This window comes from Salminus brasiliensis, chromosome 1 (assembly GCF_030463535.1).
Source record: "Salminus brasiliensis chromosome 1, fSalBra1.hap2, whole genome shotgun sequence".
Lineage (NCBI taxonomy): Eukaryota > Metazoa > Chordata > Actinopteri > Characiformes > Bryconidae > Salminus > Salminus brasiliensis.
The window spans coordinates 86,848,729-86,869,151 of NC_132878.1; the positions used below are offsets into that span (position 1 = coordinate 86,848,729).

Consider the following 20,423-nt stretch of genomic DNA (forward strand, 5'->3'; position numbering starts at 1 on the left):
AAACAGGGGTGGGATGATTTAGACATGCAATTTCAGATTGGTATCCACATGTGTTTGGTGACAGGTGTTCAGATTTAAGCAATATTCCAAGCTGATATTAGACGATGCATTTAGAAACCCTGAAGAGCGTTTAGGTGACGCCGGACTGCTGTGCTAAAATATCTGCATTTCATTCATTTTACTGTATTACATTTCTCTATGAAGCTGTTCCCAGTGGAATTAATCCCAGTGTCTACATTTTAGACCTGTTTATCAGCATTGGCAGATTTGTACAAGAATAATTGAGAGAATCCGCATTAGCTCACAATTTCCATTCCTTCTCTTGGTGCATTCCTGCGTTATTATGGCTCTACAGCAATGCGCAACTACATTCTATCCGATTCTTTTTCTTCTGCTTTCATTTTATTTTGGTCGGCTTTCTTGTCCCACAGTTTTCAAGATACCGGCAGCGTTCCTACTCCAGATTGCAACGTCCTGGGAGACCATATCAACTGCCTGACATTTTCACACTACTAACAACAAAGCAATAGCCTCGCAACTGCCTGAAAGTGGTTACGTAATTATTATACTGGGTGCACGTTAATACGCAATCAACATGGTTCCAATTCCAAATTATTTGCTTTGATTGATCAATAAGCTGTATACTAGCCCGTATTGCACAAATGTATAGTTTATGTGTAGTAGTAGTAGTCTGTGTAGTTTTTTTTCCAAAAGGAATTTATGGAAACCACCTGGAATATCATTGCAGCCTTACAGCAACAGCCTAGCAACTGTACTTTTTCAGTACTTTTTTTAGTGTTATTGTGACTGACTATATTAAAACAATAGTCTGTACGTTTTGGGGATTTGGGGCTTTAAAACATGCATTGCAGAGCGAATGAATCTGATGATTGCAAACCTCCGTTTAGTCAGTAGAGCAGTTCAGAGTGAGGAAAACTTTGGTGAACCTTGGTCTTCATGTTTTCAGTAGCTCTTCAGTATTGCTGTTCTGTTGAAACCAGTGCCATTAGCAGTGTTGCGGTTGCTCAGGTAACCAGCAAAAGGTGTGGGATCCTCTTTTTGAGGCTGTGCATGTGACATAAGTATGTAAAGACGATTACGCAGTCAGAAAAACGCCTGTGAAAACTTAACAGACCACTATATTGGATGTTGCGGGGGCGGTAGCACAGCACTGAGACAGTTTATTAGAGTATTTGTTCTTCTGCTGCTGTCAATTTCGGACTTGCATTCTTCAAACGTCATCTTTTGCTATATGTATATTATACGTGTGTGTATATATATATATATATATATATATATATATATATATATATATATATATATATATATATATATATATATATATATGTATATATATGTATATGTATATGCGTCATCTTTTTCTACCCTAATGTGTCCATTTCACGCAGTGTGCCTCTCACCCTAAATGTTGCTGATGCAGCCTAGACAAGCTTGACATCTGAAGTCTGCTATTCCGTCAATCTGAAACGACTCGGCTCCATGATGTGAGCATGCAGATAGTACCATTCTGTCATAAGCGTCAATTATTTGTCAGTTACGTTAGCCTTATGTCTTATGTCTGATGGCGCTTCCTCTTCACATCACTCCTGCTGTGATGTTGGTCAGCACAGGTGTCTGTTAGGTGTAGCTGTGCTTTCCTCCTAGCCTGCTGGCTACCTAGCAATGCTGGGTCAGTGGGGGGGGGGGCGCATGTGCTAGTCCTCACCCTAGTGAAAGGGGGGTTCACATGAACAGGATTCCAAATTGGGTAGAAATGGGATATAATTATTGAGGGGGGGATCCCAAAGGTCTGCAGTTTGTGCAATGCCGAATTCCATAAGCTTGCATTATCCCTTCAGAATGTGCACTGCTCATGTGAAAGCGAAACAGGACAAAGACTCGCTGTAGCTACAGTCACGTATCGATTGTATTGGCACTTCTGACCGAGCTGTGTGAGCTTGTCTCGGGCCATGAGCTTCAGAGTGGCAGGTTGGTGTATTGTTGCTGGCTGCTGACAATTCTGCAGATTTGTGTGTGTGTGCAGCCGGAGCAGCAAGTGGGAAATGCGAACAGCAACCCATGAAATGCGTTTATTTTCCACTACTTAATTACCAGCCAGCACCCCCCCACCTCTCTCTCTCGGCTTCGTTTGAAAAGATCCAATAGAATTGACACATTCAATTAAAAGATAAGAGCGTGTCAATTACAAAGTTGCAGCCACCGCTTCCCGCCCAACTTTCCTCCTCTGTCCTCCTCCTGTGTTTCTCCCTGGTCTTTAGATAAGGCCCTAATACAAATAAACATTGTTTATTTCTCAACGAGTTAAGCTTTGCATTTCTGAAAATGTGAGTGTGTGCGTGTGTGTGTGTTGTTTTAGGGCACTTGACTGAGTTACAAAGCGTATGCCTGATGGTAACCTACCCCCCTATTCATTCTCAACCTTTTCAGGCTTGCCTTGGCAAAGCTGAAATCCGGCACTGCCCTCAGCGCGGCTTCCATGTCCGAATGTGCCAAACATCAATCAGCGCTGACTCTCAGAAGCTAAGCCGGTGCAGTTGGCGGGGGCTGTTTTGCTGTGCGTGTGTGTGTGTAATGTTGCTGCAGGTGCTTGCTGTTTCCCTGTCGCTCGAGCGTAGGTGTGTGTCGGACTCCAGCTTGGCTTGGCGCCCGGAAGCGGCGTTCAGAATGATATTTAAGCGTCCCGTGCTCAGTCTGCATACCTTATCAAACGGGATGGAGAAGAATCCTCAGCCTGTGAGTATGGTAGTGGAGGAAAGGTCAGATTATTGTGTTATTGGGGCTGTGTGTGTATGTGTGACAGAGCGAGAGAGAGAGAGAGGGAAAGCAAGAGAATGTTAACGGAGAGGCTGAAGGGCTGCAATGAAAAGTCGACTGAAGTCATTAAGGAGAGACGTACCGACTTCCCATACATGAATTCTACAAAAAAAAGGTTAGGTAGTCCAATGGGACCTGGGGCTGTGGGTTTAGTCTTTGCTAAACTCTGGTGGGTTGGTAGGCTGACTGGTCAGTCGGTCGGTCGGTCAGTCAGTCAGTCGGTGGGCGCTTCATGTCTTCACTTTTTCTTTACTGCACTGTGGCTGTTTACACAGTGTGCTTAGTAAAAAGACATGCACAGTGCAAATGATTATTAGTTTAGTTAGCTGTAATTGTGACTTAGACTTGGACTTGGTGAAGTATTTTAAGAGTAGCCAAGGCAGATATCTAGGTCATTTCAAAGGGTTCGTTTACTTTCGTTCGTTTACTTTGCAACGGTTTAACCCCCCTGGCTACGTTTAGCCACATTATTTCTATCAGCATGTAGAACAACATCCCAGCATCCTCTGCAAACATGACACGAACATTTCCACGACACGAGGAGATGAGAAAAATGAAACCACAGACATGGACAGTACTACACACGAACTTGAACTGACCTGCACTGCCACACTGGCTGTACAGTCAGAGGTGAGGGAGAGGGAGGGTCTCTATGGTACAGTCTTTTTCTCATATGCAGAGCTGGAGGAAGATGCATCGGCTCAGGGCTTCATTAACTTAACTTTTTTTTTTTTTATTATCCTAAACCTAGGCTATCCACTTTTGGGGGCACAAAAATGTTTTTGGACCGCTTGTATCTTACCTTAGACAACCGCAAGATTGACATGGTGGGTAGCAATCGTCTACACTACATAAAGCAGGGTTTGGGATCATCGGATGCACGTTCAGTAATGACACCCCCAGTGTCCGCGCTCACGTAAAACCAATCAAGATGATTGGCCCAATCCGCACTGCTGCAGTAAATAGTATGTAAAAATAGTTCCTCATTAGAAGTGCTTTTATTAGTGTGATATTTTAAGCACACAAGTGTGTGGTTTGTTACGCAGGCTGAGGCTTCAGTGATGTGCAGCCAACTAAAGATAAACATGCTGTGGTTTAATTATTGCTTTGGGTTTGATAGGAATAAATAACCGAGGCTGAAATTAGGCCTACTTCACAGAAGAATAAAATAGTCATTATCACCATGACTTTCTTATTGTTGGGCAGAAAGTACTGTACTATTGAATAGACTGTGACAGATACTGGATGTGGATAAGCCTCTACAGGACAGCGCAGGCGGGAGCAGGCCATTTAGGTTTTCGGTGAGAGGGACACAAATTCACCAGTACTAAAGCAAGCAGTCCAGCACAGTCCTCTAGCATGGAGCCGCTGGTATATGAAGAAAGTACGGTTTCAGTTCTGAAATCATGAATGTCTTGAACGCTCATTTCCCCCAGTTTTGTTACTGGTGAATTTACTACATTTACATTTAAGGCATTTAGCAGACGCTCTTATCCAGAGCGACTTACAAAAGTGCTTTGCTATTTACGCAAGAAAAGCCTTAGCTAGTTAGAATAGACTAATAATTCAAAGATACCTCTAAGCTTTAGACGTTACTAAGCACAAGTCAATAAGGTGACCATAGTACTCTATTCGTCCAAGTACTCTCAGAAGAGGAGGGTCTTCAGTCTGCGTTTGAAGACAGCGAGCGACTCGGCCGTTCAGACACCCAGGGGCAGCTCGTTCCACCACTTTGGTGCCAGAACAGAAAAAAGCCTGGACGCTTGTCTTCCGTGGATTTTGAGGGATGGCGGGTCGAGCCGTGCCGCACTCGAAGCTCGATGGACTCTTGGTGCGGTCTGGCTTTTGACCATTGCCTACTATTCACTCCGTTGTCCATGCAGTCCATATTGACGGTTTTCCCATGTCCACGCCTAACTGAGGTGTAACTGAAGTGTTTCCGCCAGTTGTCAGAGAGCTTATACATACACTTTACAGCCACAGAATTCAAACCACTGATGTGAAGTGAAATGTAGTTACAGTGGCATCTGTCAAGGGGTGGGATCTACAGGTTAGGCAGCGAGTGAACAGTCAGGCAGGTGTTCAAAGCAGGTTTCAAAGCATGATTAAGCATAAAAATCTAAGCCACTTTAACAAGAACCAGACTGTGATGGCTAGACGACTGGGTCAGAACATCTCCAAAACATCGGACAGGTCTTGTGGGGTGTTCCCGGTATACAGTGTTCAGTACCTACTGGAAGTGGACTAAAGGAGGACTGCCAGTGAACCAAAGACAGGGTCATGGGTGCCCAAGACTCACTGATGTAATCCATGGAGGCCCTGCTTTGCAATGTACAAGACTTAGAAGATCTGCTGCAAATGTCTTGGTAGAATGTAAACCACAGGACGCTGTCCGAGGGCTCCCGGTGGTGTAACTGTCTAAGTGTTGGTCATATTATCAAGGGGTTGCAGAAGATTCGCTCAGCAGTGATGCCACAACCATGCTCTCTGGGAAGGTAGGAGAGCATTAGTGAGGTCAGGTGCTGATAATGGATCATTAGTTATTGATTAGTTGTAGATTAGCTGGTTAGCTGGAGCTCAGAGGGCCTGCAGAGCCAGAACGGGCAGGACCTACACAGTATTAAGCAGGTGGCTTTAATAATGTTATGGCTGATGGGTGGTCAGGGCAGTGGTGGCTTAGCAGTTAGAGCTCCAGGCTATTGATGACAAGGTTGTGGGTTTGATACCACACTAGTGTGTGCGCGTGTGTGTTCACTACCACAGATGGGTCAAATGCAGACACAATTGCACCCTTATCTTTATATCTGACAGTCATAAAACCTACCTAGGAGTGATATGTCGTACTGTAAGTAGGGGGAAATCGTAGGACATGAGCCATCCTTCTTACCCAGCAACACCTGAAACCCCTTACCTGCGCTGAAGTGACAGTGCCCCATGGCTTCTCGTGGGTTATTGCTTTAATGGCTTGTAGAATTGATCGGAGTAGAGGTAATACATGTGTGAGGTAAGAGGTCATTGGGGGTTGGGAGTTGGGGGTGGCTGTGTGTGGTTATCGTTGTGTTTAAGTCTCACTAGGGTGCCGTGCCGTGCCGTGTTTTTCATTTCTGCTCCATTTGACTCAAATATTGACCCGGCAGATCAGAGCACTCTCTGACAAACAGTGCGAGAGGAGGCAGGCTTTAGACAGGGCTTATCATACTTGTCCTTGAGAAACGCTGAAAGAGTTGTTTGTGCGAGTTTGCCCGAGATGGCCCACCCCTCCTCTCTCACGCCCAGGCTTCTGCTCCTGCCTAAAACATTTACGATTCGAAGTCTCCGGATGGCCTCGCAAGGCGCGACCATGGAAACAGTTTTGCCATGACGACGTGGTCACCAGAGCTCTACGTGCCAAGAAAAGCAAGGAACTCGACTCAACCCTGCATGAGAAGCTGGCTTAATTGTGTCTCTTCCACACACACACATCTATATACACATCTATATACACACGTGTAGTTCTCCAATGGAGGTGGTGAGGTAAGGCGTTGAGCACTTGCGTCAAGGCAAATCTTACACGTCTCAAGACGAACAGTGAGCTCAGTGGTGCACCTGGAGGTGTTTAGCAGCCGTCCCGGGTGTGGTGTAAGAGTTTTGAGGGTTCTGAGGTTCCAGAAGGCGTCTTTTAGGCTTATATTAGAGATGTTCTGCAGTTTCAACCTCTATACGTTTAATCCCTACACTTCATTTTAATAGTTATGAGAATTAGAAATGGTCATTTCCCGGGCTCCCAGGTGGTGTGACTGTCCAAGTGTTGGTCATATTATCACGGGGTTGCAGGAGATTCGCTCACCAGTGATGCCACAAACATCCATGGCTGGAAGTGCCAAAGAGCATAGTTGGCCATGCTCTCTGGGAGGGTAGGAGAGCATTAGTGAGGTCAGGTGCTGATAACGGATCATTAGTTATTAATTAGTTATAGATTAGCTGGAGCTCCAACACCGTAGAGAACTCCGTTCCACTGCTCTGCAGCCCAGTGGTGCGAGGCTTCATACCCCTGTATCTACCGGATGGCGTCGGGCATGGTGACCTCAGACTCATGCGTGGCGACCCCAGAGTGTCCTGTTGTATTAGCCATTCTTTTCAATTAAACAAGCTGTCTATAGCATACAGTTGTACTATGCAGGCAAATGCACTAGAGAGAGACGTACCCTTACATTACTATACTGCATGTGATGCATTGGCCAACTGATATTTGGTAGAAGTTTTAGGTGTTAAAATATAGCATTTACACTTTATAGACAAAAGTATTGGGACACCTGCTCATTCGTCGTTTCTTCTGAAATCAAGGGTATCATAAAGAGTTTATCTTGCTTTTGTTGGAGTAACTGTTCCCAACTGTCCAGAGAAGACTTTCCTGTAGATTTGTATTTACATTTAGGGCATTTAGATTTTGGATCATTGCTGGGAGGACAGGATGTTGGATGATCACCACCCCACCTCATCACCCCTTTATTCCAGAGAATACAGTTCCACTGCTCCACAGCTCAATACTGAGTGTCCAACAGCAGTTGTAGAGCAGTGAAGCAGCTGTCCAGTAATTGGTCCTTTGCGTGCTTAGTGCGCATGATCTGCCCATGAGATGTTGTCTACGTGTCAGTCTTGTAGGGTGTGTTATAATATGACCGTGTGTGTGTGTGTGTGTGTGTGTGTGTGTGTGTGTGTGTGTGTGTGTGTGTGTGTGTGTGTGTGTTTGTTTGTGTTTGCCTGGGTTCTAGTGAATAGTGGACACACTGTTTGGTTTAGAGACGCCTAAGGGGATGGGGAGGTCAACCCCCCCCTCTCCACCCCTTTCCTCATACTCTCTCTCTCTCTCTCTCAGTTCATTACTCCCTCAGTGCTATGATGATAAACAGAAAGTCTCATGTCATGTGTTGTTCTTCGAATGTGTAAGTATGTTATATGGACAAAAGTATTGGGACACTTTTATTAAAGAGTTAATTTGCTTTTGTTGATGTAACTGTCCCGGGAAGGCTTTCTACTTGTGGAGATTGTGGAGAATTGCTGTGCAGATTTGATTTTGTTCAACGACAAGAGCATTAGAGAGGTCGTTGGTATCCACATTGGTTGCTATGGTGTTGCTAAATGGTTTCTAAATGGTTGCTATGGCGTTGATATCCTAAACTGGGCACAGGCCTACATTAGCAACCACTAAACAACTGAATAGCAACCACTTAGCAACACCATTACAGCTATTTAGCAACACCACATCAAACACCTGGCAGCCACTGAACAACTTGATAGCGACCACATAGCAACACCGATTTGGATGTTTGAAAAGTCACTTTGCAACATCATAGTAACCACTTAGCAACACCATAGCAACTGCCTGGAAATAAGAACCACTTAAGCTACACAACCATTCTGTTTCCTTCAGGAAAAGCATTTTTCTAGTGTGTTAAACTGAGATGGGTGTTTTGCGAAACTGCATGTGTTCCACTGTCCGGTGGGTCGTCTTCGAACTTGCTGCTAATCCACAGAGAGTGAATGCTGTTAATGTAGCACCACTCAAACGCTGTGGTGAACAGCATGTCAGTGTGCACCCAACCTCACAGTCAACGAAGCTCAGAGCACTTATCATCCCACTGTCGCCCTTAGCTAAACTCTCACTGTCACCTCTATTACACAGTTACCTACTGCTTGCTGGTATTGCTGTTAGTAGTAGTGGTAGTAATAATAGTGATATCTCAGTGGTGTGTGATCGAGATAGAGATGATGATAAACTATGTAGTACAGGCATTTTTAAAAGGACCCTGGCTCGAGAGGACCCATGCGCCCCCGGTCACAGCGTCACTGTCAAACAGAACCCGCCTATTTTACAAATTCTGTCCCACACACACACACACACACACACACACTCTTGCACTCAGTGGTGTGAAGACGGGCAGCTGCTAAATGAGTTTTAGTGCTTCAGTGAGAATAAACGACTGTGTTCTGCAGCCTGTGTGATTCAGAGAGAATGTGTGAGGAAGTGGAGAGGAGAGGAAGAGTGTGCAGAGATGGAGAGGATGGCCAAGCAATCCTCCATATATACGCACAGACAGGAAGTGTTGCAGAGGAAGAGGAAGAGGATGGAGGAAGAAAGACAGGCCAGGAGAAAGAAGCAACGTGCTGCAAATCATTCAGCCTTAACTGTGCATGAAGATTCAGTCATATGGAGGGGAGAGGCCCAGTGGAACAGGCTTCTTCAAGGGTTCTTTACTAAAGACCGGGGGCCTCATTCACCAGTGCCTTCTTAAGGTGTTTTTTTTTTAATGAGGTGTCAGATTTATTTATAACTATTTATAGATTTATTTATATTATTTAAAATTATTATTTGTTATTCTGACCTCCCATTGGATGGGTTGAGTAGTGCCCTGCTTACGTGAACTCCAGAACTAGCAGGGTGAAGACTAGCACATGTCTCCTCCTCCATGATGCAACATGGTCGTGATATTAATAATGGCCTCTGCGTGGTTAAGATTGGAGTAAGAGGAGTGGTGATGGGCAGATATAACGGTTCTACAGTGTGGCTGTTGCGCATGTGGACAATGCAGTGACCATGCTGAAGCAATATATTCTGCAGCCCTAGCTAGCAACCACCTGAGACACCATATCAGCATTCTGGGATACCACAGCAACTGCCTAACAAGACCATAGAAATGACCTAGCAACACCATAGCAACCACATAGAAACCATTACCCAGTACCAAAGCAACTACTTAGCAAAACATCATAGCAACCAATTGGAATTATCATATCAACCACCTAGCAACTATTTAAGAACTGAAAAGCAACCACTTAGCAACACTTTAACAACCACTTAGCAACCACCTAGGATACCATAGCATCTGCCTCTAGGCACTGCTAGGCAGTGATTTCCATTGCACTGCGAACAGGCTCTAGTCTCCATGAATTTGGAGAAATACCAGAAACTCGGATAACCAAAACCTCGGATAAAGGTCGGATAAAGGTTGGCTAACCAAAATTTTCATTTTTAACACATCTCTTATCTCTATCTCTATTATTCGGTCCTGATGTTTTGGAATAGTTACCATTGCATCAGTCAGTCTTTTAGTTGTGGAACTACTTTTTGGTAGAAGAATCTGACCGTATTGAAACATATTCAGTCTTAAATAATTATGGATTCCACTGTCCAATTGAACAAACCCCAAATAAGAAAACGTAAATGGTTCTTTGCATTGGGTGAAAAACCTTTTAAACACGCCACCAAAAAATGTTCTACTAGCTCTGTCACTGTTAACCAAGGCTGCTCTGAGTGTTTCATGAATGAAGGGCTGAGTGTTTATGGATAAAAGTGTTTTATCACCCCATAAATCAATGATGTGATTCACTGTGTGAAAGTTGGTTTGATGTGTGATTGACTGTTGTGCTGTGTGGATGTGTGTGTGGATGTGTGTGTGGATGTGTGTGTGGATGTGTGTGTGGCTGTGTGTGTGTGTGTGTGTGTGTGTGTGTGTGTGTGTCATGGAGAATCATGAATATTCATTGTTATTCGATTGCGTGTGTGTGTGTGTGCGCGTGTGTGTGTGTGTGTGTGTGCACCTGCTTGTGTGTATAATTGTTTCGTTTTTTTTTATTAAGCCTTTATTGGCTGGTGTTCCTGTAATTAGAGAGTTACTGCACACTCATAAAAACATATGGCCTTAACTGTAAACACTCTCTCACTCGCACTCTCTCACCCTCCCTCTCTCATGCACTCTCTCATGCACTCTCTCTTTCTCTCTCTCAAATGCACTATTGCGCTCTCTCGCACTCGCTCTGTACATCTGCCTGCCTGCTGGTCTATCTATATTCTCTCTATGTATTCATCTGTCTCTCTGTCTGACTGTCTCTCTATCTGTCTGTCTATCAATATATTTATCTATCTCTCTGTCTGTCTGTCTCTCTGTCTGTCTATCAATATATTTATGTCTCTATCTGACTGTCAATATATTTCTCTTTCTGTCTGTCTGTCTCTCTATCTAACTGTCACTATATTTATCTATCTGTCTCTCTGTCTGACTGTCTCTCTATCTGTCTGTCTGTCAATATATTTATCTCTCTGTCTGTCTGTCAATCTATCTGACTGTCTCTCTGTCTGACTGTCTATCAATATATTTATCTATCTATCTCTCTGTCTCTCTCTCTGTCTGTCTGTCTATCAATATATTTATGTTTCTCTATCTGACTGTCTCTATCTGACTGTCTGTCAATATATTTATCTATCTATCTCTCTGTCTCTCTCTCTGTCTGTCTGTCTCTCTGTTTGACTGTCAGTATATTTCTCTTTCTGTCTGACTGGCTCTCTATCTAACTGTCACTATATTTATCTATCTCTCTGTCTGACTGTCTCTCTGTCTGACTGTCTCTCTATCTGACTGTCTGTCAGTATATTGATCTATCTGTCTGTCTGTCTCTGTCTGTCTGTCTCTGTCTGTCTATCAATATATTTATCTGTCTCTCTATCTGACTGTCTCTCTATCTGACTGTCTGTCAATATATTTATCTCTCTGTCTGTCTGTCTCTCTATCTAACTGTCACTATACCTATCTCTCTGTCTGTCTCTGTCTGACTGTCTCTCTATCTGACTGTCTGTCAGTATATTGATCTATCTGTTTGTCTGTCTCTGTCTGTCTGTCTCTGTCTGTCTATCAATATATTTATCTGTCTCTCTATCTGACTGTCTCTCTATCTGACTGTCTGTTAATATATTTATCTCTCTGTCTGTCTGTCTCTCTATCTGACTGTCTGTCAATATATTTATCTCTCTGTCTGACTGTCTCTCTATCTGACTGTCTGTCAATATATTTATCTATCTGTTTGTCTGTCTCTGTCTGTCTGTCTCTGTCTGTCTATCAATATATTTATCTGTCTCTCTATCTGACTGTCTCTCTATCTGACTGTCTGTCAATATATTTATCTCTCTGTCTGTCTGTCTCTCTATCTGACTGTCTGTCAATATATTTATCTCTCTGTCTGACTGTCTCTCTATCTGACTGTCTGTCAATATATTTATCTCTCTGTCTGACTGTCTCTCTATCTGACTGTCTCTCTATCTAACTGTCACTATATTTATCTCTCTGTCTCTCTGTCTGTCTGTCAATATATATATATATATATATATATATATATATATATATATATATATATATCAATATATATATATATATCAATCTGTCTGTCTGTCTCTCTCATCTGTGTTTATTGGTTTCTCTCTCTCTATCTCTGTTAGTCTGTCTGTCTGTCTGTTTCTCTGTCACTTTACCTATGTGTTTATTGGTTTCTCTCTGCCTGTCTGTCTCTCTATCTGACTCTCTCTATCTGACTGTCTGGCAATATATCACTCTCGATGGTAGAGTTTAGGGAACAGTTTTTGGTATCATTTTAATAGCTGATCCATCAGCAGCTGATCTCTCTGGATGTGTGAGGAAGAGTTTTGTTAGATAGACGCTGTCTGCACCAATCCCCCCCCCCCCACACACACACACACATAACACATCAATTATATATATATATACACACACACACACACACACACACATTTATCAGTGTGCTGCAGAGTGAGTTTGAGCACAGCAGGAGACAGTTCTGACCTTTTCTCCTTTCCTGCTTTCCTGCTGTCGGCTAGGGGTGTGTGTGTGTGTGTGTGTGTGTGTGTGTGTGTGTGTGTGTGTGTGTGTGTGTGTGTGTGTGTGTGTGTGTGTGTGTGTGTGTGTGTCTAAGAGTGTGTAATAGTCTGGAGGACACTGGATTAATATTCCAGCTTTCAGAGCTTTAAATTCTGTGAACAGTCAGTTCTTGAAGGTGACGTGTTAAAAGCAGATCTATCTAAGCCGCTTTGACAAGAACCAAATTATGTTGGCTAGAGGACTGGGTCAGAACATTTCCAGAATACCGGGCAGGTCTTGTGAGGTTTTTCTGGTGTGCAGCGGTCAGTACCTACCAAAAGTGCTCCAAGAATGGACAACAGGTGAACCGACGACAGAGTCATTGATGTGATTCCTTTACCCAGACAGAGAGCCATTTAAACATCCCATTAATGCATTCAGAAAAACGGGACTTCATCCACCTGGATCAGCATTACAGACAACACTAGATCTTTTTTGTCTTCTTTCTTTATTTTCTTCATCTTCTCCTTTGTTGTCTTCTTGATCTTTGTTGTCTTCTTCTTCTTGATTTTTTTTCTTTTTCTCATTCATCTTCTCCTTCTTCTCCTTCATCTTCATCTTCTCCTTCTTCTCCTTCATATTCATCTTCTCATTCTTCATCTTCTCTTTCATCGTCATCTTCTCCTTCATCTTCTCCTTCATCTTCTCATTCTTCTTCTTCTTCTCCTTCTTCTCATTCTTCTTCTCATTCTTCTTCTCCTTCTTCTCATTCATCTTCTTCATCCTTCATCTTCTCATTCTTCTTCTTCATCTTCTCCTTCTTTTGCTTCATCTTCTTCATCTTCTCATTCTTCTTTATCATCTTCATCTTCTCATTCTTTTTCATCTTCTCATTCTTCTTCTTCATCTTCTCATTCTTCTTCTTCTTCTCCTTCTTCTCCATCTTCTTCACCTTCTCATTCTTCTTCTTCATCTTCTCCCTATTCTCCTTCATCTTCTTCTCAGTCATTGTCATGTAACATACATTACAATATAGTTATTTTGTCCATATCGTGTGTGTGTGTGTGTATATAAGAGTGAGCCAGTGTAATAGAGAAAGTGAAAGTAATATAGTCTACTGTTTTTGTCTGGCTGTGATTGCAATGAGGATATAAGCTGAATATCTTCAGCCAGAGAGTGGGGTGTGTGTGTGTGTGTGTGTGTGTGTGTGTGTGTGTGTGTGTGTGTGTGTGTGTGTGTGTGTGTGTGTGTGTGTGTGTGTGTGTGTGTGTGTGTGTGTGTGTGTGTGTGTGTGAACGGAGGTTCTGTTCTGGCCTGGTAAGAGACAGTAAAGTCTCCAGGCTCCATTTTAATCAGGCAGGTAGCAAGAGGCCAGCCAATCAGACGCCTTGCTGCAAATTAAACTGATGTTAGGGACCGGAGAGTGGCATCAGGTTAATGAATTTAAAGGGAAGTCTGTGTGTGCGCATGTGTGTGTTTGTGTGAACGCGTGTGTGTATGAGTTTCCTGAGATTGACAATAGGCTAATGAGTTAAAGGAGGATGGGGCATTGAGGGCCAGTGTTACTGCAGCGGTGGGACACGATGGGCTACAACCCCTCTGCTTGATTTAATTAGAGCGTTTCTGTGTGTGTGTGTGTGTGTGTGTGTGTGTGTGTGTGTGTGTGTGTGTGTGTGTGTGTGTGTGTGTGTGTGTGTTTCTGTTAAGTTTGGACTTAATGGCCCTTCTTCCTAGTTATGTGCTGTGGCCATATATAACTAACACAGTATAGAACCAGCAGATATGGGCAGAGCCGAGTTCAGGCATGGAGCACAGGTGTGCCTCCTGACTTCTCTGGCTGTGGATTTGTTCCACCAGCAGCTTACCTGATTAACTTTAATGGAGGTTTATTTAAATAAACTGGGTTTTTGATGGTAGCTGTAAGTAGCCGAAGTCTTCAGTAAGAGCGCTTGAGTGCTTGTTAACACACGTGCAGATAAAATCATAACCTGTAGTTTATTTGTATGTATTTAGACTTTATTTTTTGTTCAGATGTGTAGGACTGCTGCTCAGTGCTGTAGATGTGTCACAAATGTATAGAAAAGCTACGTAAACATGTTTATTAAAAAAATAATCAATAATGAAACTTTTATAGATTAAAGTAAGTAAGGCCTGTTGTGATAATTAAGGTTTATTTACTGATCAGACAGTATGTGGACATGTAATCGCAAATTTTTTCTGACCTCAATATCGTTCACTGTGTTTACTGGTGTGTTTGTTTACGTAAGAATGAACAGCCTCGATATTTCAGCCAGTTTTACAATTCCGTTCACTGGTCTTCTCTCGGTTGGAGGTGGGGCTCGTGTCTATGAGCAGCAGGGCACTCTGTCGTGTAGACTATGCGGCGCAGACTGCAAAGATGTGTCTGGTATTAATTAAAAGTGATTTGCTCTTTAAAATGATGCAGTTATTATGAATAAAAGGCCTAGACTCATGACGGGCCTAGAATGTGTTTTGAGCATGTTGAGAAGTTTTTGGGTTTGCATTTCTGATCTATATGATCTGTGTTGTAGCACTGGAGTGGAGCTGGCAGTGTTTCATTCTCGTTAAAAATGGCTTATTTATCCTACTTTCCACTTTCTTACTTTCGTTCTTTTTTTTGTATCATGGTATCATCATGTTAAAGGTTAGGTTTTTAACCATAGCCATGTTTTGTATGCGGGTGCAGCAGTTCAGCCTGTATTGCTGTAATTACAGATGGCTGAAGAGCTGCTTTTTAAAAGAAGCTCTTCACTCATGAGATGAGAATGTGAAAGTAGACTACCAGCATCACATCATACAGTGAGAGTGTGTGCTGTTTCAGGCTAGATTTGTTCCAGGATTGCAATTTGGGTCGGACATTCAATGCAGCATTAATTTATTTATTTGCTTAACTTGGCCCTGATGCTAATAACCACGGATACTCATTTTTTTGCAAATTTCAAAGCTTTATAAATGATGTATAAACCTTGTCCGTCGATCAGCAGCTATGAGCTCCGCTGCAGAACACTCTCTGCAGAGACATTGCGATTATTGGCGTCCACAAAGCAGGTTTAAAAGATTATGAGAAGGTTTTCTGGTAGCTGTTCCCTCGGTTAATGATGTAATTAATGTCTGTGAGTTAGCAGAAACAGTGGAGTGAAGTTCCAGAGAGGTCTGCTCCTGGGGTTGCAAGAAAAGCAGCTCAAAGCCCCTGTACCTTCAGGAAGGCAACTCCCTGAAATATCACAGCAATCACCTGAAAAAAACACCACGTTTACCATAGCAACCACCTAGCACCACTGTAGCAACCACTTTGTAACCACTTAATGACCACTTGGCAACACCATAGCAACCACATGGGATACCATAGCAGCCACATAGCAGCACCATAGCAACTACTTAGTTACCACTTAGCAACACCAATGCAACCACCTGGGATACCATAGCAGCCACCCTAGCAACACCATTGAAACCACCTAGAATGATGTACTGTTCTATGCAGCACCGCACAAATGACTTTCATGGAAGAGAAATTGCAGGTTGTTGAGCTTGGCCCACATTATCAGCCAACTGAGATCACTCAGGCATTAGTGTGTTTGTGAATTCCCCGTCTGTCTGTGTGTGTCTCTGTGTGTGTCTCTGTGTGTGAGTTAGTTAGTTTGGGGTCTGTGTTAGAAGTGTCCTTCTAGGTGACATGCACATGTCAAGTCAAGTCAGATTTATTTGTATAGCTTTTTACAACTGTTGTCATTACAAAGCAGCTTTACATAAATAGTGATTAATAAAAGACCCCCAGTGAGCAAGCCAACGGCAACAGTGGCAAGGAAAAACTCCCTCAGAGCTGGAGGAAGAAACCTTGGGAGGAACCAAGACTCATAAGGGGGACCCGACCCATCCTCCTCTGGTCAGAACTATTTAAACATTAATGATAAAAATGAGCAAACCAGGTATAACAGATAGTTAAAAACCTTTTAACTATCATTTAACATGGTCACTAAACAAGTAGCAGTGGTAGGCGGGTGAGCCGCTGGTCTGCTATGGGTGGTGGTGGGTGGGAGGGCCTGCTGGTTGGACCGGTAGGTGGCAGCTGGTTAGACAAAGGTAGAGGGGACCTCAGCGGGCAATCTTTCAGCAGGTCGGGCTGGGTGGCCAATTTACCCAGAGAAGGTAAAGAGACAGAGTTAGTTCTGAGAGGAATTTTATGGAGAGCAGAGAATGTTGAGCAGTATCAGATTGGGCCTGACAACTCTGGCAGGTCTGACTATAACAGCCTAGTTAAAAGGAGCGAGCCAGAAGGTAACACAGACATGGGAGCACCCTGAAACGCTAGCGTCCATCTGCTCCACCGTCTACAAACCTGAGTGATCGTGTGTAAGCAGCAAGACGACAGCTCCAGCATCTCAGTGTACTACAATTCCATGGGTCCGCGAACCCCTGGACCTGCAACCTTTATCTAAGAAACATTAATTACCAAAAGCTAAACTAAACAGATGAGTTTTCAGCTTGGATTTAAAGATTGAGACTGTGTCTGAGTCCCGAACATTATCTGGAAGGTTATTCCAGAGTTGGGGGGCTTTATAAGAAAAGGCTCTTCCCCCTGCTGAGGTTTTCTGAATTTTGGGAACGAGTAAGAGTCCAGCACCCTGAGATCTAAGTAGTCTTGATGGTTCGTAATATGTAATAAGATGTGTATGTGTGTATTTGGTACCCTTTACTATAGAGCTCAGAAAGGCAAACAAAAGGCAGGTGCAGTCTGCGTGGGTGTTTTCGGGCTGACTGTAAGCCCACGTCAGTCCAGTCAGCTGCATCAGGGCAAACAGGAAGTGAGGCAGGAAGTAGGAGCGTGTGTCCCGTTTTAGCGCTCCAGATCCAACAAACACTGGCTTTCCTGTCCTTACCTACTCACACACACACGCTGGCACACAATACCGCGCTTACATAATCCCCCTCGAGAGAGAAAATAACAAAACCCCCGACTCCCGCCAACCCCTTCAGTCACTGAACCCACCAATCACCGCTTGAGTCCTGCCTGACCGACAAGGACGCTGACAATCAGGAGAGCCTGTCGGGAATAACGGCCACATTTGCTCTATAGACGCAGTCCTGTAATTGTATTTGCATGTCTTTCGTGTGTGCTGGGGGAGAGCAGTTAAGGGTGCGTTCACACTTGGCAGGTTAAAACAAACCCTCCTGCCAACGCTCTGATAGTGCGGTGCCATGCAAATGAGGGGAATGGGCCGACATGGGAATTCTGGATCACTGCCTATTTATGCTAATTTCCACATACGTGTTTTGCCAGTTCCAGTTCATACACTCTTACCTGTTGTACTATAGGATAGCGTAACAGTGTTTATTTGCAGAGGGTTTCAAATGTACAGGGAATACATAGGTTTTAGCACAGTAGCCCAGTTTCACCTAAACGTTCTGATCCTCTGGAGTTTAATAACTGCATTGTAAATATCAGTTTAAAATATCAGTCTGCCAGTACATTCTTTACACCAAATATCTGCCGATATTGAGAGTATTTAAATATGTTTAGCCCAGCCTTAACTCGAACCCTGGTGCACACCAAATAAGTGGTTCAAGACTGAGCTACTGAGCATATTTAAGCTTTTCTGATACCTAGATTAGTTTCATCATCTCTTCATGAGTCCTGATCCAGTAACTATACAGTTTTATAAGAAGGCTGCGGTGTGTTCAAAGCCCCCCTGTGAAGCAAAGGTGTCAAAAGTATTGACATTCATGACTCTAAAGCTTTTTACTCTAGTAAAAGTACTGGTTTAAACACTAATTCAAGTACAAAAGTAAAAGTAATGGAAGGAAAACAAAGGCCAAAAGCTTAGGCCGCGCCACAGGGGCCTATAGAAAAACTAACTAGTTTTTTCTAAATGCCATAATAAGGATATTATATTATGAGATGTATTATTATAATTATAATAATAATATTATTATTGTGTATTATTAAAATGTTGATGTTGAAAAATGTTGGGATGCTCTAGGCAACCTGTTTCAGCTGCATATCTGCCCATTGAAAATAAATGCATTTTAGTAATATATGAAAACAAACTGAAATGAAAGTAGAAAATACAGATAATTGTATGAAAATGTAAAAACGTAAAAAGTAAAAAAAAAAAAAAAATTATATGCTTTGTTACTTGACACTTCTGCTGTAAAGTACTCTTTAAGCTCAGTTCTACTTAGTTAAAACTGTGGTAGTTATTTTACTCCGACCTAAGGTCAACTTAAGGTCAAGACCAAGAATACTGCTCGTTTTTTCCTAGGGAGGCAAGTAAGATTCAGATTCAGACTCTGGAGAGCACTGTTCTATTTATGCACACTGCACAAATTAAAACCTTCATGGAAGAGTAGAAAGCTTTTCCTGCATCCTCACAGAGTTTCATGAAAAGAACACCGCTCCAACTGAAATCGATTGATCATACTTTGGCATTGTGTTGCAGCCAGTAGCACAGCGAAACCATCCAGTTTACCATAGTTTATCTGCTCGTTCTCAGCGGGCCGTTTTGCATTTGTACGTTTCTAACACTCTCCACCTTCTGCTCTCCATCTCTCTCTCTCTCTCTCTCTAGGTGTAAGACCAAAGTGTATCCTGACGATCTTCCCCGGACCAGCGTGGTGATCGTGTTCCATAACGAAGCGTGGACCACGTTACTGCGTACCGTCCACAGCGTCATCAACCGATCCCCACGACACCTGCTGGAGGAGGTGGTGCTGGTGGATGACGCCAGTGAGAGAGGTGTGTGTGTGTGTGTGTGTCTGTGTATGTTCTCTGAAATGCCCTTTGAATTTTCGCTCCATTAAAAAATGAACTGCTATTTGAATATATTCAAATGTGTACCAGTACTACAGGGATGTGACATGCTTTTGTTTCCATGCCCAGAAGGAGAGGACATTGGCAGCTGGTAGCTTTGAGCGAGCGAGCAACTGAGGGAGTGTAGCGAGTGTGTGTGTATGTGTGTGTGTGTAATACATCTGGAGGAAAAAGATGGCTGGTGACCCTTAGAGTGTTTAACGTCAAAGCTGAATTGTAGATGACAGGTTTTTGGAAGCATGTAGAAAGAGAAAAAGGGGAGGGGGGGCGAGAGACAGACATGCAGAGATCAGTGAGTGGCTTTATTCTGTTGAATCTCTGATCTGTGTGTGGGTGTCTAGTGCTAGTCTTTTAGCAGTTGTATGGAACACAAGCCTGTAATTTGGCTAGATTGAGGGATTAGTGAACATAATGAACACCTACTTTGATCTCCACCATCTCTCTTTTTCACACACACACACACACAGTTGTACTGGGCGACATGTCCTCTGAACTGGTGTGCTGTTCATTTGTTCGGTTGATTTTAATATTGGTTTTAACAGTAGTGATACATAACCAGCATTATGTCCCTGACTATATCCTACTGAGCTAAATAGCAGAGTGTCTGTTGCCATGCCAATAGACCTACACTGTGTAAGATACCCTTTGGGGGCAGTGGTGGCTCAGCGGTTAGAGCGCCGGGATATCGATAACAGGGTTGTGGGTTCGATTCCCGGGCTTGGCAAGCTGCCACTGTTGGGCCCTTGAGCAAGGCCCTTTACCCTCTCTGCTCCCCGGGCGCTGGAGTTGGCTGCCCACCGCTCTGGGTGTGTGTGTGTACTCACTGCCCCTAACACATGTGTGTGTGTGAGTGTGTGTTCACTACCAGATGGGTTAAATGCGGAGGACACATTTCGCTGTACACCTGTACAGTGACAAATACGTGCACCTTTACCTTTTTACCTTTACCTTTTGGTGTCATTTTAAAAGAGGACAACAGAAGAAAACAGCAGTCAAAACAAGCTAAATCAGGATTACAGCATTCTTTTAACATAGAGCCTCTAAGAGGAGGTAGGGATGTCACAATACCATACATTTGGTAGTCTGTGCAAATACCACAAAAATAAAACCAATAAAATAAATATGAAATATGAATA

The 20,423-nt window shown here is 43.2% G+C and overlaps 1 protein-coding gene across 4 annotated transcripts in view; it reads left to right on the top strand.

Annotated features, from left to right (window-relative positions):
- The window catches only part of galnt1 (UDP-N-acetyl-alpha-D-galactosamine:polypeptide N-acetylgalactosaminyltransferase 1), a 155,251-nt gene that overhangs the window by 94,913 nt on the left and 39,915 nt on the right, over nt 1-20,423 (top strand). For 3 of the 4 annotated variants that reach the window (XM_072692097.1, XM_072692107.1, XM_072692115.1), the window contains exon 5: nt 19,046-19,212. In XM_072692097.1, the coding sequence (XP_072548198.1) occupies nt 19,046-19,212 (167 nt within the window). Of the gene's footprint in view, nt 1-2,694; nt 2,755-19,045; nt 19,213-20,423 lie in introns of those variants that run through there. The other variant, XM_072692124.1, reaches the window with a different exon arrangement.